Source organism: Chionomys nivalis, chromosome 17, assembly GCF_950005125.1.
Source record: "Chionomys nivalis chromosome 17, mChiNiv1.1, whole genome shotgun sequence".
NCBI lineage: Eukaryota > Metazoa > Chordata > Mammalia > Rodentia > Cricetidae > Chionomys > Chionomys nivalis.
This window is the reverse complement of record NC_080102.1, coordinates 25,668,445-25,685,910: the sequence shown is the minus strand read 5'-3', so window position 1 is coordinate 25,685,910 and position 17,466 is coordinate 25,668,445. Positions and strand designations below refer to the sequence as shown.

General features: G+C 45.7%; 1 protein-coding gene across 1 annotated transcript in view; it reads right to left on the bottom strand.

Annotated features, from left to right (window-relative positions):
* Positions 1-17,466, bottom strand: part of Tg (thyroglobulin) — a 179,404-nt gene that overhangs the window by 131,404 nt on the left and 30,534 nt on the right. Inside the window, exons 20-24 of the mRNA XM_057792131.1 lie at positions 17,016-17,231; positions 10,946-11,095; positions 8,134-8,304; positions 2,402-2,518; positions 93-208 (exon numbers count right to left, since the gene is read on the bottom strand). Of these exons, the coding sequence (XP_057648114.1) occupies positions 93-208; positions 2,402-2,518; positions 8,134-8,304; positions 10,946-11,095; positions 17,016-17,231 (770 nt within the window). The remainder of the gene's footprint in view (positions 1-92; positions 209-2,401; positions 2,519-8,133; positions 8,305-10,945; positions 11,096-17,015; positions 17,232-17,466) is intronic.

The following is a 17,466-nucleotide window of genomic DNA, read 5'->3' as shown; positions in this document are numbered from 1 at the left end:
CTTCAGGCACAGGGGCCACCTGATTGCCCATAGGAACACAAGAGCATGTTCAGCACAGAGGAAAAGGAGTACAGCTATCTGCGGCGACTTACCTGATCAGAAGTCACACAGGCAAAGTTGCTTCTTGTCCAAGAATAAAAGTCACACAAAACCTCTGACCCCGTTGTGGACACCGTGAGGAAGCTGCAGGCCTCATCATCTGCACAATCTGCAAGAACCATAGGAGGGCAACCACTGGACTCTCAGATGATGCTGAGGATGGGACAGTCCCACACCCTGTCCTCACCTTCATCTCCTGTACATATCCCCACTATCCAAACACACACACACACACACACACACACACACAGCATCCAAACACAAATACTCACATTGTATCCAAATATACACAGAATATATAAACACACACACATAAACACATTCAAGGAATATTTATATCTATCGATCGATCGATAGATAGATAGATAGATAGATAGATAGATAGATAGATGTTTTTCCATATTGACCAACATGAATTGGGCAGTATAAAGCAAATAGTGTCTTTCAACCAACAAATACCCTGCTCCATCAGAACTCAAGGAAAATGGCTCACCTTAGCCCACATGCCCCCAGCCCTAAAGGCCACCTGCCCTTCAACCAAATTAACTTGATTTTCACTGCAAGCAAGACCCTATTTCAGACTTAGGAACAAGGACAGTCAAGGCAACAAGTGTACCAGATCAGTATCAGATCAGGTTAATTTGTGCTGACCTAGACTCAGCACTGCCACCATGTCCCAAGCACACGATGTACCCAGTGACCCTAAAACCCACATCTTCATTTTCTTTTCCTCCTTTCTGTTCCATTCTCAATAGTACATTCAATACATGGCTTTCTTACAACTTCCTTTTTCTTATCAACAGTGGTACCCATCCTTCTCACTGCCACAGCCATTTCATGATCCTTCCTCTTAAAAGGCTATGTGACCTTCTGCAACAGCCTCTTGATGCTTATTATGGGAATAATTATGTCTCGTATTCCTGCATTCGAGTCCTAACTATCAGTACATAAGGATATGACTATAATTTATTTAGATGTGGGCTCTGTAAAACAGTAATAATGTGAACTGAGGTCATAATCCATGTCCTAATAAAGAGAAGAGAGGAGGACACAGATACATAGGGGAAACCATGTAAAGACAAAGCAGGAATACAGCCATTGAGAAACTGAGAACAGACCAAGGTTGCCAACCCCTTGCTTTTGGATCTGCAGCCTCTAGAGCCATGGGAAACGACTTTCCTAGTTGAAGATATCCAAACCCCACTGATCTGCAGGCGCTGGCTGCCTCGGAGTGAGAGAGCCTGCTCTCACATCTCTATCAGACCCTGTCTTGCCCGACCTTCTTGACAAGGTCGTCTCACTCTAACTTCTGTCTATTGCTGTCCCCTTGCTTTAAGCACTGGGTTTCACCCTCTTGGATAAAGTATCTCCTGGTGCTCCAAAAGACTTTGTCCTCGCTGCTAACCTCAGTCCGTATAATTCTATACCTCCTTTTCATTTGCCTGCTGCCTTGTCTTTCCAAACCAAGCTGTGTCACAGTGCGGTGGCTCACATGGGTGCCTGTGCAATACTCCGCAGGGACAAGTGACCCTCCAAGGTACCTACTAAGGCTGTTGTCCTGGTGTTGCCTCCTCATGTCTACACAACTTTTCCCTTGGCACTGTCCATCCAGTCCCCACACACCACTCTTCTACAGATAATTTTGTTAGACCTCTAGTTCCTGCCTTGGCGTTGTTTTCACAATACAAACAAGAGCATAGACTTAGCCTAAACAGAGACGTTATCCAAAGTAGATCCTTGTCCAGAGTACCATTGGAAGAGGTATGTGGCCGTGGCCACAAGTGCAACTTTTTTGCTATTGGAAGAGGTATGAGACCACGGCCACAATTGCAACTTTTCTGCTATTGGAAGAGGTATGTGGCCACGGCCACACTTGTAAAATATCTGCTAGCCTGGGTTTGAATTTAAGACTTGTCACTTGCTAACTCCATGCCATTGAATGATTTACTGACACTCTCAGCACCTTCTTCTCACCCATGCCTTGGGATCACTATGGGGTGGTTGTAGAGTGACTAGATGCCTCTGTAGAGAGGCATGTTCAATGAGCAGAAGTTGCTACTCCTACTTCTCAGAACAGATTGCATATGTACGTGGTGATATACAGGAGGCTACATTTCTATTTTCCAACATTCAGTGCAACTTGTGGCAGTTAGTAGATACGAGATAAGCGGCAGAGAAGTTAGGAATTGCACAGACATTTAATAAATCAAGTTGCCTATGTTTTTGACTAATTAAATTTTTCATCCCATTAAATGGTGTGGTTTGCCCTGTCTCTCCATGTGTGCATTTCCTCATGGCTTACCTGCCAAACACTGTACCAGTGGGGAGTCAGCACCAGGGACTTTGGATTTGACTATCACAGGAGAATTGGCATCAAAGATCACCTTCGATTCTGGAACTTTCTCGAATTTCTGCATCACTGGAAATGAAACAGACCCGTGAGACCCAAGTCTGAAGTGTATTGAGGACATTTTGCACATAGCTATTAGGTCAGGCTAGAGAGTCTTGTTAAGGTCAGGATGTCACTGAACCCATTCTCACCCTTGGTCACATATCTGTCTCACATGGCACAATTGCCATAGAAAGGAGTTCCAGCCTGCTGCCTCACTCACAATTCTCAGCAGTATAGCTCGCTGGTCTCCTTCTCCCACCCTATTCCCGGGAAGGAAAGGGAAGATCTCATGTTATAGTAGACCTTTCATCTCATCTCTTCTCATTGCTAACTGATTTTTTTTTCCTGTCTAAGCATCTCTGTCCCTGTCTTCGAATGCTAATTATACTACATGATGATTACATTGAAATCGTCCTTCCCCTAAAATAATCTGAATTCTTTCTGAAGTGAGGTAAGCTATTTTTACAGGCTGAAGCAAACATGTGCACATGAGGTTTTGCAGATTTGGAGACGAGTCACGTGACTCCTGCATTTTTTCAGACCGTATTTACTTAAGTGATAGGTTGTCATCTGTGTCTCTAGCTACCGTCAACACACTTGAGATCCATTTGGCGGGACTCACAGAGCCACCTGCTCAGGGAACTAGACAAGCGAGGAGGAACAACAGACAAATTTCGGCAGCTTTGTGACTTGGAACACATTCCTCACAAAGGGTAGGGAGAGTTACAGTCAAGGAAAGAGAACTATCTTCCAAACCACAAAAACTCCAGTGTGCCTGTACTGCAGGCCTCTATCGAAACACACAAATGTTATGTATAATCCCCTTAGCACACCCAGTCATCATTGCAGACCTGGATGCCGGTGCTCACTATTATATATATATCCAATCCATTATAAACAAGTCTTGCCTCTACATTGTTCTGCGTAGGTCAATACATCCACGTCTTTAATGAGGAAGCAGAAAAGAATCTAAGTAGATGAAACGTTAAGTCATCTTTTTCTCAGCTTTCATATGCAAAGCATAGAAATACTTTAGTGGTAATACATAAACAACAGGCTTTAAGCTTTCCAATGCTTTGATGTTGAAAAATCGTCTGTGGAACTGTCATCTAGGTGAACAAAGAGGACTAATTCAAAGAGGCAAGGATGAGAAAAGGAATAGCACGGCGCAAGTGGTGTTTGTGTGTGTATAATATACACTTATATAAAAACTTTTAAAAATTAAGAAATAAAACATTTCTAAGTTTACAAAGTGACCCATCTGCACTCATCACTGAAGTTGCCAGGTTCATAAACTCAGCCCACATAATCCCTTCTCTTTTTATTTTTCCATCCCTTATTACTTTGCTTATACTCTAGAAGTGCCAGTCTAGCAAATACTCCAGAAGGCTCATTCCAGTGTCACCAAGGACACTTTGATGTAGCCTGCCTGTCCATGTTCTAGATTAAACTAAGCTTGACAGGTCTTTCAGTTTCTAATGAAGTCTACTAAAAGTGTAGCCCTTTTATCTCTCTGCTTAGAGATTCTACATCAACAGGCCCCAGTAGTGGAGTTCTTCTCAGTCCTGGTTGCTATGAACAAGTTCATTGCCAGCAGAGCAGAGGGGCTAGTGGTAATTAATTTTGGTATTCTCATGCTCTCTTTGTATACTTGCTATGTATCAAAGCAGAGTTTTAGAATATTGTAAAGGAAGCCTAAAGGTTAATGTTAAAATAGCATATGTCTAGCCATGCTACTCTTGCACAGTAAATCATGGCTGTGCCCATTGTCCTCCATGGTAAAGGGAATGCACTAATCATAGCTGAACCATTGCAAGCTGACACAATGATGGAGTCCCTTGTTCCACAAATAGATGGGCAGATGGGTGAATGAATATCTGGATGGCTGGATAAACACACGGACACGTATGTGATTAGCAATGTAACTCCAACCTCGGTGAGCCAGGAGAGTGTGTCACGATTGTATAATTTCAATAGCAGGGAGATATTTCTGTTTAGATATATGGTATGGTGCACAAAAGCACAGCATGGGTCAACAAGAGCAGATTTAAGAACCTGGATCTTGGCTGCAGTGGTTAAGAGTACTGGCTACTCTTCCAGAGGTCCTGAGTTCAATTCCCAGCAACCATGTGGTAGTTCACAACCATACATAATGAGATCTGGTACCCTCTTCTGGCATGCAGGTAGACATGCAGGCAGAACACTGTATACATAATAAATAAATAAATTGAAAAAATAAAAGAGCCTGATCTAATGTTAAAGAGAAGATAAACTTGAGTAAGTCAAGGCAATGTGGGGAGTATAGGAGTACATTGATCGAGTATCCACAGAGAAAGTAAAGGGAACCTCAGGACTCCGCAGCTGTAGGCATAGAGACAGCAGGCCACAAGCCACACCATATTAGCTCTGGAGCCAAATTTCTGCTCACATCCCAATGCAATCACTCTTCACTAGCTCTGTGACCTCAGGCACACTTTCAGCTTCTGAGAGTCCCAATTTCTTGGCTATAAGAATTCAATAAATAGCATGGGAGAAATGGCTTATGAGTTACAAAGTTTGTTCTCTGTGAAGACTCCTGAGAGTTTGCAAAATTGGCCACAGGAACTCAAACCATAAGGGACTCTCCTTCCTGGCAGACAGACCTGTAGGGCATGGTTTTGAAGAAGCCCTGCTAAGAGGAGCAATTCATCTACTCTGTCATCAAGCACATATCGCTCTGAAATAAATCAAGACATCAGAGTGAGCTGTAGGCCCAAAGGGCACACACTTCAATGAGACTGGGACATAGAAACGAGGCGCCATATTGCAACCTCACTTTGCCCTGATGGGTGCATAGTTACAGAGACATTCAAGAGACACTATGTGAGGAGACTTGACTCTCAAAGTAACCACACTGGGACCATTATAGCGAAATCACTGGGCTGAACCAGAAAATAAGGAGGAGGGCATGGCAAGCCTGGAGTGTCTGAAGATGACACTGCAGATCTGGGCAGAGGGTAACTCCACACAGAGACACTGAGAGGGTAGGGAGGCTGAGCTCTAAAGCCTGGGTGTTCTCTGGGGAGAAATGCCTCCAATGTGAGACTGCACTTTCTTCCCCAAGAGTTTGGGATGTGGAGAAGGGACACACTGACCCCCCCCCCCCCCAAGAGCTATTCTTTAACACAGAAGTCCCTTGCACCTCCAGAAAGCGAAATAAACTCCCAGCTTTGCCAAAGAAGCTGAAGACGCCCTGAAAATGGAGTCAGTGCCTTTGGGACAACCCCTCCAGCTGTCAGCTGAGCAGTGACTCCAGAGTGCATCTTAGGATGAAAATGAAAGCTGTGTCTTTCCATTCTGAATGCAGGGCAGCACAGCACGAGCTGCAGATCCCTTACAGATTGTGTGCACCATCCTCACACTGAGCCACGGCAGGGAAACAAAGAGACCTCAAAGCACCCAGGCAATAATTCCCAAGCAGCCTGTGATCATCAGTGCTGTGGCATCAGCTCTGTGGATGTTCTACCCTCACCTGGAAATGAGCCCCCATCTGGTCTCTTAGAATCTTCCGATTGCATCTGACTCCTGTGACTGTTAGCCCTGCCCACAAGAAGAGGAACTGAGGAAAAGAGATTTCTGGACTGATGAGATGGCTCATCCTGATTACTTCATTTAATTTCTGAGCCTACCTTAGGATGAGAACTGATTCTCTGAACTCCACACAAATGCAATGACAAGTGCATGTGTGCACGCACACACAAATGATAAAAACAGAAGAAAAATAAGACTTCTGCGGATTTTCATGGAATGTACACACTCTCCTCACAAAATGCATGAGATCTGTTACCACTTTGCTGGATAAGAAGAACAATGGCTCTGACCCTTGGAAAATAATTATTTCTCACCCAAATTGTGTCTCCTTTTATCATTAGCTGTACCGACTTCCCCAGAGGACAAGAAAGCCCTACGTATGTGTTTGCATATATCTATGAATTCATGAGAAAATGTATGAGTATGTGTGTGTGTGCGCGCGTGCATCCGTGCAATGAATCTGAATAGAAACACAGATAAGTGCAATGATAAAGACCGAGTTTAGGGAGTGAGATACATCCAAGATTAAGTCGAGCTCTGCGGCATCCGAGCTTTAGGTTGAAGATAAGCACTTAGCATTCCTTGTTGCTTTGTCCTCAGGTAAAATACTGGAAAAAATAATCTCAGGACACTACAAGTATACTGTGGTGAATATGTAGAATTCTGACACATGGTGAGCTCACATAGGACAGCACTTTTCTTGCACAGTTAAGAAGTCTGGCCAGCAGGACTCATCCCAACCCCAGCTGGTCCAGTGGGGAAAGAAAGTAAGCCATGGGGCCTCAAGCAAAGGGAGAAGGTCTGTGAAGGCGGAGCTGAGTCCTAAGGACAAAGAGAGACCAGCACAAAGGGACTTTGCCCATTGTTTCTGTCCCCTCCCATACCTTTTCATAAACTCCTCAGCACCAGTTGCCTGAAATGTCTGTCACCGCTGCTGGGCATGGTGAGCTAATGCATTTGACACCCTATAAGAGAGGCCCTTGGATCTCCACCTTACACATGAAGAAACTGCTGAGGGCAAGTGAGTGTCCAGGACTACACCAGCAGCAAAGAGACTTTTGTGGACTTAGCCACTCTGACCGCAGACACCACACCCTTCTCTTCTGCTCTGTAGACTCACACCTTCCAATGGTACTCCTGGGACCTTCTCATCCAATGCCTCACCGAGGACCTGAGGTAGTGCTTGGTGAGTAATTGTTGACATTTGAGGAGATGTCGATTCTCACAATGTCTCAGAAAACAGACTGGGTGATCAGAGAGGTTGAGCAAGCCATTCAAAGTGACCCCATAAGGAAGTGATAGAATAAGGACAAATACCCAACAGTTCCACAGCATCCAGCTGAGAGGAAAATGCTACCCAGATCCACAGTGCCAAGCTGCTTACAAGAGAGGAGGCCTCACCAGCTCAGATTTTGTAAAAATTCATCTCTTTTGCTTTCCAAGTTATTCAGCAGTAATGTTCTTGTGATTCCTGAAGCCTATTTTCAAATGATTCAACAGCAACATAAAAAGCAAGCATAGTAACAGCTCTAAGTGAAGGAAATCTTCATTTTACATTTCTTCCAACTTTTCTGTAGGTTAAAAACTTTTAGTATAGAGTAGGAGACTGTGGTAGTTTGAATGTAATTGGCCCCCGTAAATTCATAGGAATCAGCCCTATTTGGAAGTGTGGCATTGCTGTAGTAGGCAAGGCCTTGTTGGAGGAAGTGTGTCACTGTGGGTGCTGACTTTGAGGTTTCCTATGCTCAATCTACCACCCAATGTTACAGACCAGTTCCTGTTCCCTGTGAGTCAAGATGTAAGAAGTCTCAGCTCCTGCTTCAGCTCCATGTCTGCCTATACACTGCCATGCTCTCCGCCATGATGATAATGGACTAAACCTCTGAAACTGTAAGCTGCCATCTAACTTAAGTGTTTTCCTTATAAGAATTGCTGTGGTCACGGTGTCTCTTCACAACAGCAGAAACCCTAACTAAGACAGAGACAAATATCATCTGTGTGTAAGGCCCTTTTCTAGGTCCCTGAAGACCCTTATCGCAGCAACCACAGTGGATATAATAACCAGTACATACTCAGGCACTGGGAAACGGAGAGCTCGGCCTCTGTCTGCAACCACTGCAGCCTCTGCCCTTCGCTGTCCACGCAGAAGGCTGTGCCACTGTCCCTGTCCCTCTGGCTGACTTGGTACAGGCCATCCTGGTCACACTGTAGGCCAACCTCATTCCTCTGACAGTCAGTGATACCTGTAACAACAGATGAACACGGTAATGAGTAACAGGACTGTGGAGTCTGAACCTCTCTTTCAACTTCCAGGACCCCTAGGCTGTGGTGAGGTCAAAGTCATGGGTAAGCCAGGCATTCTAGCTGAAATCTCTGCGTGTGCCCATCCCCAGCAAAGCGTACCACCGAGGCGCTATGTCCATTTCACAGAGTACCCTTCATATGGGCTGCAAAGACCATATTTTGGAATCTAATATTCAGTGTGACTGTAGTAGGAGGTGGGGCCATTGGAAAGTGATTTTTGACATGAGGACAGGGCCCTCAGACACCAGGGATTGGTGCCCTTACAAAAGAGAACAAAGAAGCTGGCATGCACTGTCTGCCATATAAAGACACTCAGAAAGCCAGCATCTGTGGTATTTTCAGTAGACACTGAACCTGATAGCAAGTTGATTTGGGGCTTCCAGTCTCCATAACAGAGTTCTGTTGCCTGTAAAATCCACCCAGCTAATAGCTGTTTGAAATAGCTGCCTAGAGAGACAGCAACATCCCCAGACCCCCAACTTGGTCTTGTCCAATGCTACTGACATTGGACATTCTTAACTGACACCTCTCCTGCAGAGTGGTAAGCTTGGTTGGCGTTTCTATTACCTTGTGAAAAGGTGGTTAATGACTTCTTGCATTCCACTTCATGGAAGCTCCATGAAGCCAGGAGCTGCAGCTGACTGCATTTCCTGGTGTCTAAAATTTTCAATCCCCCTCAACGTCCATGAATGTAAGGATGAAGTCCAGGGATGGACTCCCCTCTATTCCTGTGTTCAAGTTAACACCTCTTTCTGGAAGTCCTTTCTCCACCTGCCTAGTAGTCTTCAGATCAGACAATCCACTAACACTGCTCTGGATTCAGGAAGATAAATGAGGAAGGTTCATGGCAGAGCCCAATCCTCTACAGCTACACAGAAATGTCACTGCAACACCTGGATCAGTGTGCAGCATCTGCATCAGTGTGTATGTTGGAGGGGGGAGGTGTTATCACAAATCAGATACCTCCTCACTGCTTTCTATGGGCATGGCATTGTGTCTGCCCCAAATTGTGTGCTGAATCCACAATCTTTCATGTGATAGAACTCAAGGGTAGCACCTTTGGGATGCAGTTCCAGGGGGATGAGGTCAGGAGTTTAGAAGACAATGGAATGTGTTTAAGCAAAGAGGAAGGCTGGAGGTCTTGGTCTCTGTGCATACAGTACACAAATGCCTCATAGAATAAGCAGCTAGAGAAACCCAACCTTCATACTTTATTCTTCCCACCCCATAGCCCCACCTCTAACCCTCTATCCTGTCATGTTGACACACTGATCCTGCATCCTGAGAAACACACACACACACACACACACAAACAATGCTTATCACTCTAGGCACTCTGCATCAGGTGGTATACAAGGAATGTGGCACCAAGGACCTGTCTCACAGAGGACAGACTGACACTCAGAGGACAGCTGCCTGATCTAAGCCACCTTGCTGGCGAGGGGAGGGAGGGACCAAGGTGAATCTCATTGTTCTGCTTCCTGCATTTCTGATTTGTCTCCTTCACAGTGAGGGGCAGGGCCTGACACAGATGCCCTTTTAAGAAAGCTCTGCTGTGGCACAGGGACCGCATGCCAGGCCACCTCCACTAGGAGTCAATGTTTAAGGGGAAATGGTACTCTGATGTCAAGGACATCATGCTGAGGAGTTTGCTCTAGGGAAGGGCAGGTTCCTTACCTACAAAATCCCTCTTGTTTTGAGTCTGTCAGCATTACCATCCTATTAGCATGACCCTTCTTTCCAAGGAAACTTTCCTTATCAGAGAAGGAGGTTTCATCTCCTTTGATCACTTACTAAAACATTCTGGAACATATTCACGCTGTAAGCAATAACAATTTGCTTCATGCTGACGTAATTGCAGACTCTCATCAACACAGCCTATTACAAAGCATGGGTCCTTTCCCAAGAATACTCAGGTGGTTTTTAGTAGCCATTTGACCCTCTGGGAGTTTCGTATCACATACGGGGACCTGGCAAGCATAGGGCCAGAAAAGATTGAACGTGAGTTACACAGTGGTTATGTGTCTGGGTGGGAAAACTTTCTTCAGGATCTAATAAAGTTGATTTACAAAAACCAGAAGTTTCTAATCAGGCAAAACTAAGCTCAAAGATCAAGCGAGTTAGTTGGGTGAATTTGACTAAGTAAGCTCATTTATCTGAACCCTCATCTTATTTGTAAAAAGTTGGCTACACTATCTACCTGGGAGAGGAGTTGGGGTGACTGAATGAGACTTTGCAGGTAACATGACTAGGCTGGAGCCTGGCAGGGGGTTGGCATTAACAGAAAATGGCCTTTACCCAATGGTTCTCAACAGTGTAGAGCTTTGTTTTCCACCACCACTCAACCCCCGTGCCACCCAAGAGATTCTTGGCAATTCTTCCTGTCAAGTTTGCTCATCATAACTGGGGGAGAGGTCGCTGTTGTTATCTATCAGATGTGGGATACTGATGCTATTCAACCTCCTACCACTGTGGGTCATTTCTGGGATGCAGAGAGATCTCCAGTACCGACACTGAGCAGATGTATTGCAACCCACTGTGTGGAAAGGTTTTTCCTTCATAGTGCCCAGAATAACTTACAAAGAGTCTTGCTGTAAGCTCCAGCAGCGACGGTCGTTCTGCCGCTGGGGCATGGGATGCAGGCTGAGCCGCCTGCTTGTTCTTGGTATGTGCCAGCAGGACAGAGAGTACAGCGGCCATCCTGAGAGAAGCTTCCTTCAGGGCACTTCACTAGGGGCACAAACATAGAAGACATCAGAGTGAGAATTTGCTTTATGGCCGCAGGCAGGGCTTGCAGTACATACAGAATCCTAAAATCAGTCCAGGATTTCAATGGGGCAATTAATGAGAAGCAGGCAGCCTTGGGATAAAAAAGCTAAGGAGACAGCTATGAAGGCAGACAGGCCTTTCTCTCCATAAGTTATGGACTTGCAGGAACTATGGAAATTCAGGCAAGATTTCAGACGTAGGTCAAATGAAGTAGGAAACAAGTCAGGGCATATTAAAGAGAAATAATCCCTTAGAAGTAAACACTAGAGACGTGTGTGTGTGTGTGTGTGTGTGTGTGTGTGCATGTGTTGTGAAGCAAGCACCAGGCAGTGCAAACAGTAAGTGCAAAATCCCCAAGATGTAAAGGCAAGAGAAAGGCCAAATCAGGCCAGCTAGGGAGCCAAAGCTGAGACTGCAGACTGAGATAAGCTTGGCAGGAAATGAATGGGAAAGATGAGGCCCAACCACAGCTTCCCAAATCTAAGGGTGTGACAGAGAGTGGAAAGAGCAGGCAGATCAGGTGAAATCCCACTTCCTGTCTAGTTCAGCATTTTTATTCTGTGTGAAATGGAGTCAACACTATTTAATGGGGTATAGCAGTCATGAACAGACAGTGTCTGTCCTAATACCAGACTCACGTGTGCACTCAGCAAATAACAATTACTTTTACTTGTAAGAAAGTCCTTCCTTGCAGCCAGCTATGCACAAATGGTACCTTCTCAATGGGTTGATTCCAGTAATTCTTAGCAACTTAGTACCATCTCACTTGGCAGCTGTGGTTGATGTCCCTGTGGGTCAGTCACTACTAATGCAGCTCATGCTGCACAAAGGCGAGAGTAATTGGGCACCCAGCAGAATAAAGGTGGTTCTTGCTATTAGGCCTGCTGGCTTCAGATTGACTCAGAAAGTCCAAATTCTGTGGATAAGAGCTCTTGTCAACTTGTCAACCTGGATGCCAGTGTCTTCCTGTGGTCTCTCCCTGTTATACCGCTCAGCTTCTGGTACCCAGTGCTTTCTCTCCCTCTAACATCTTTAGCCTCTCTTCGTTTCTCTTCTCCAATATGGCATAGGCGGGGAACCCAAAATCCCCATAGAAAAGGCAATTGAAGTCAAATCCCTCAGGAGCTCCACTGCAGAGCAGTGCAGGAACCAGCACCCTGACCCTGATGGCTCAGAGAAGCATGGAGGACCTTTCTCTTTTCCCTCCTTTTTCAGGGTTGTATTCTCAATAATTTGTCAAATAGCTTCAAATACCGAGTTTTACCCTGCGAAAGGTGGAGTTGAAATCTTCCCCACCCTTGGAGCCCTCAGTGTGTGTCTGGCACGCTGTTGTGCATGCTCCGTGGATTAATATATACCACTAAGAGTTCGCATCTATTCCCATCTCATAGGCGAGAAAGCCGGGCCTGAAGTGCTCAGCCGTCACTTCCTACAGCACTCTCTGGAAGGTGAGAGGGGGAAGTTATGACACGTGACAGGCACAGTGCCGGCTATTTCTACTTGTTGTCTCACAGCCCTATGAGAAGGACATCTTTTCAGAATTGGCAGCAAGGCAATTAACTGGTAAAATTGTAAGCACAGAATGGCGGTGAGATGAAGCCAATGTCCTAGGGGCTCCTATCCCTGGTCTGCATGCATACTTAGTGTCTTCTAGTAAATCAGAGTCTCCTCCACATCTTGGAAACTGAGTCATACTTTCCAGTCCACCCTAGCAGAGAATATCCTTCTCTGAGTACGGAGTTTCATTACTTCTTTGAGTCAGGCTCTTGACGATTGGTGGGGACAGTTGCTTTTTCAAGTAAAGGCCCTCTGACTTCAGGACTAGAGGAAATAAAAGCTTCCTGGCCAATGCAAATGGCCTGCCATCTTCACTCGGAGTCCTGATGAAGACAGGAAAGTGAGACCTGAGGAGATAGCATCAAACCACAGGCTCCTGTCTGAGGAGTGTGCGTGCTCTTTCCCCACTGTGGTTGTCCCTGATGTCAAGAGTTTTTCCACCTAAAGAGCACCGTTCATGATCATGAGGTGGGGCCTTGATGCCTATCATCCTTTCCTCAGAAAGTGGCTTCTCTCAAGTCCACCTTGGCCCCTGCATGCTCATTTTCCCCTTCAACTATGTCCCTCCACCAGCCAGAATTGCTGAGAGCTGTGATCAGTACTTTCCTTTATATAATACATTGTTGGATCATTTGAGTTTAGAGTTTGCAAGGCTCTGAATTATAGTCTTCCTGCCAATCTTTCAGCCCCATCAATGACAGCTATACTTTTGAAAAGAGGAAAAACATCTTTGGGGAGAGATCATGGTCCTTCATGCAAACCCTGTCAAGTCTTTCTGGTTGTTGGGACCAATTAAGTCCTGGCCTTCAGCTGCTCTTCCCTGTCCAGAGCCTTCTAATTGAAGTTACTAGAAGCTGTGCCTAGCTTAGAGGATCAGAGGATGGGATTTTCACCTGTTGCCATTGACTTCAGTGTATTTAAGCCTCCATGGTGCTATTAAAGAGGGGCTTTTGGTACAAGTGTTGGAAGGTCTGTGTGTTGGTCTGTCTCTGCGTGTGTATTCTGAACCTCCAGCCCCTTGACAGAAGCTCGCGAACTGGGTTCTAGCACATAGAGCACAAACGGGGGGGGGGGGCAGTGCGTGGCACTGGTCCTGTCACTCTTTAGCTCAAAATTCTTCTATGATACTCTGCTGGTGGTCCAAACTTCTTGTCTATCCTTCTCTGTATTCTGTTTTTCTCAGTGGGTCACCTCCTGCCGTGTTCCCCACAGATCCCATTCTGTTACAGAAACCATGGCATTGTCTCAGAAAGTCAAGGACCTTTAGACTCATAGCTTTTTGAGTAATCCACCAGTTTTCTGGGATAGTCTTCATTTTGGTGACCCTAACACACAAAAGTACACACACACACACGTGTGTGTGTGCATGCACACACTCCCATACAGATATCTTGCTCCCATCTGCCTATCTTAGCAGCAATCCCTGCTCACTTTTCCAGACTCCACCCAGCACCTGCTACCCTAGCATGCCCCTCTGACTGCCCTATAGGGCTCTTTATAGCACAACCTTCTGGTCCAGTCGTGTATGGTGTCATGGCCTTTGCTGCTCTGTATTTGTGACATGGGGCCTGTACATACTAGATTTTTAAAGCCCAAGTGGGTGGATGACAGATGGATGAAATGGGGCAAGGGAGGAGAGGTAGAAGGGGAAAGCCACAACATACCACTTTGGGGGTGGGGAAGGTCCACAGGGACCTAGTTCTATTAGAAGATTTTGTGGTAAGATAAGAAGAAAGAATTTGTAGTAGATAAGTGAAAATTAATGTCACATATAAAGAGAATGGAAAATCCTAACAATCTCCTGGGATCCACTTCCACGGGATCCATAAAGATATATGGAGGCAAGAGAATGAACTAAACATATCCTGATGAAACTGCAAGCAAGACATCTTCTCCCTAGCAGCAACAGTTCCCAGAATTGGAAGGACCATACAGGCCACAAGGGAGGGAAGCTCCTGCCCCCCAAGTCACTGCACTACCAGGGACAACTTACATCAGACCTCAGAGACAACAGATAAAAACCCTGCTTCATCTCCATAGGACAATGCTCTGCCTTGTAGGTCCACAGCTGTATTCCAGATGTGTTTTAGAAGAAGAGCCCAAAAGGAGAAACCTGAATCTTGGGGGCTGTGATTTCACTAGACCTCCCTTGTTGAGAAGGGAGAGGCGTGGTGCACAGGGCGGAACCAAAGCTCTGGAGCAGATAGAGCCGAGCTCACATGTCTACACCGCCAGGTAATAACACGGGCACTTGCCAAGAGTTGCTCATAAAAGGAGAGGTGTGCTTTCATCAAGGAGGTCGCGATTTTAAGGGGAGGGCAAGTGACCTCAGTGGTCCGCAGGATGAGAAGGTGCTGGGGTGTCTAAATAAAGAGTGCTGTCCTGGGTGTGTTTAGAGCTCTATGCCTCAGTTTCCTCACCTCACTCAGGATAGGATGGGGCACACCGAACCCTCCAGAAATGCCCACACATACAAGAAGGCCCCACATATACAAGAAACTCACTGGGGATCTCAGACATAATTGAAGCTACCCACGTCTTTTTCTGCTGCTTTTGTGAACATATCCTTGACTTTTCTGTCTGAAGGAAGAGGAAAGGCTGGATGGTCGGGTGGTCAGCCCTTGTGATAGGATCTGGGTATCACTATTGATCATACACCCCAGACGAAAGTTGTGATTGGATTATCATCTTCCCCTTTATTTCATGTGTGTTATAACATGAACACAGTGTCCTTACATATATATAAACACCCACACACCAACTCAATGGTGTTCATCCGGGGAGCCTGGGACACTGAATATTAAAGTTTGAAAACATAGTGGCTGACATGTATGACCTGTCCTCTCTGTGACCCTGTTCCTCCCACTTAGTAGATGCCACCATCCACTCTTCCTCCTCTTCTCAGCCTCTTGTTTGGAAATCCCTTAAAAGACAGAAAGACAGATTATGTGTTCTGGCCCAAGAGGAGGTAGGATTCCTCACCCATTGATAATGGGTTTGGTAACCTCAAGTCCCTTTTGGGAGACAGCCTGTTTGAGCTGCACACACCCATTTAACAGAGCCTTCATTTCTGTCTCATAGGAAAAGGCCCTGCCACCAGGGACTCCTGTGAGATAAATATTTGCAAAGTTACACCACAGAGTGTAAAATCTGCAGTGTATGACGGCTGGGAATGGCTGTGCTCCTGTTCTCTGTGCTAGGATGGGGATGTAGCTCAAACACAGTAACTTGGCACAGATTTCAGAACATCTATGGAACCTTTTTGTTGCAACCAACATAAATAATGTGGGGAAATAACAGAGAAGATCTCTCTCCAGCTTGATAAAAACACTTCATCTCATTCCATGTAGGAAGAAGGCTTCCATACCATTATTAAGCCTTCCAACCTTTGGTGATGGAGCAACGATTCCACCACCCTACCCACATATGAGCACATCCTGACCCCTAAAAGCTTTATATTAAGTTATATTGCCAGAAGGAATTAAAATTAGAGGAGGGATTAAAATAAAAATAGACAGATCATTCAATCATGGAAGTGTCCTGGATTATCCAGCTGTAGGTCATTAAAATGACTCTTAAAGCAGAAGGATGTGGTTCGGGAAGCAGAGAGGGTCAGAAAGGCACCATAGTGCTGTCCTTGACAATGAAAGAGGAATTCTGGGGCCCGGGAGTGTGACTGACTTTGAGAAACTGGAGTCAGACTCCTCAAAAGTCTTCAGGAGGAATACAGCCCTGAGGGTATCTCAGTTCTAGCCAAGGAGACCCATGTAGCAATTCAGCCTACTGAGCTATAAGATAAAACCACTAGTCTAGAGTGATTTATAAAGAGAGCAACAGGAATCTGACACACATCTTTCTTCCACTTTGCAGCTGCATTCCCATACGAGTGATCTTCAAAGACGCTCATGGCAAGAGCAAACACACCCATGTCAACCTGTCCGTCTCATCTCCATGAGCAACAGAGGGGGCTGACAAATGGCTATATAGGAGTTGAGAGGAATGATATCTCCTAAAATAAAATCCAGAAATCTTGAGCCAGGATACAGGGTAGAACACTGGCTTTCTTTTCCCAATGACCCCAGTACCAGGGTTCAAGCTGAGGAAGAACTAATAGAAAGGACAATGTCACACACTGGATCTTTCCCCTTGCTGAGCCTTGTGAGTGATGGCTAATGAGTGATTCTCGTGAAAACTGGACAGTGGAAAATACTTCTTGGCCAACACATTGATGACCAACCCCCCCCCCCTTTCCCAGAGTTCACTGGCCTTTCCTGAAGCCTCCTGGGGTTCCAGACCCTAAGTCCAGAGGAAGATGGGTACCTACCACAGCCCAGAGGGTCCTGACTGGTGACTGAAACTCTGTAGAATCCTTCCAAGCACCCAAGCTGAGTCCTGGGAGAGGTGACAAAGCTGTCCCCATAGAGGAAGTACAAGGTGGTGTCTGCTAGGAATGTCTTGGAGTCCAGATGAAGCTGGAACTTGCCACTTTGGATCAGATCTGCAAATCGCCCGAGAAGATCCTGGCCCACTAAAGCCCTTTCTGTAAGACACAGGTGAGGCAGGCAGAGGTCATCTCACTGTTCCCTGCAGGACCAGAGAGAATAATAGGGGTGGGGCTGCCTAGAAAACCCTGGCAGAAAGACACACGGGTATCATGAATTCTCTCTCATTAGACATTTTGGCAGAATGGGCTCAGAGGTGAGTGGCTGACCCAAAGCCACAAACCTGCAAGTCAAACTCTGATCTTAAGGCTCAGATTCTGTGGCACCAAAGTG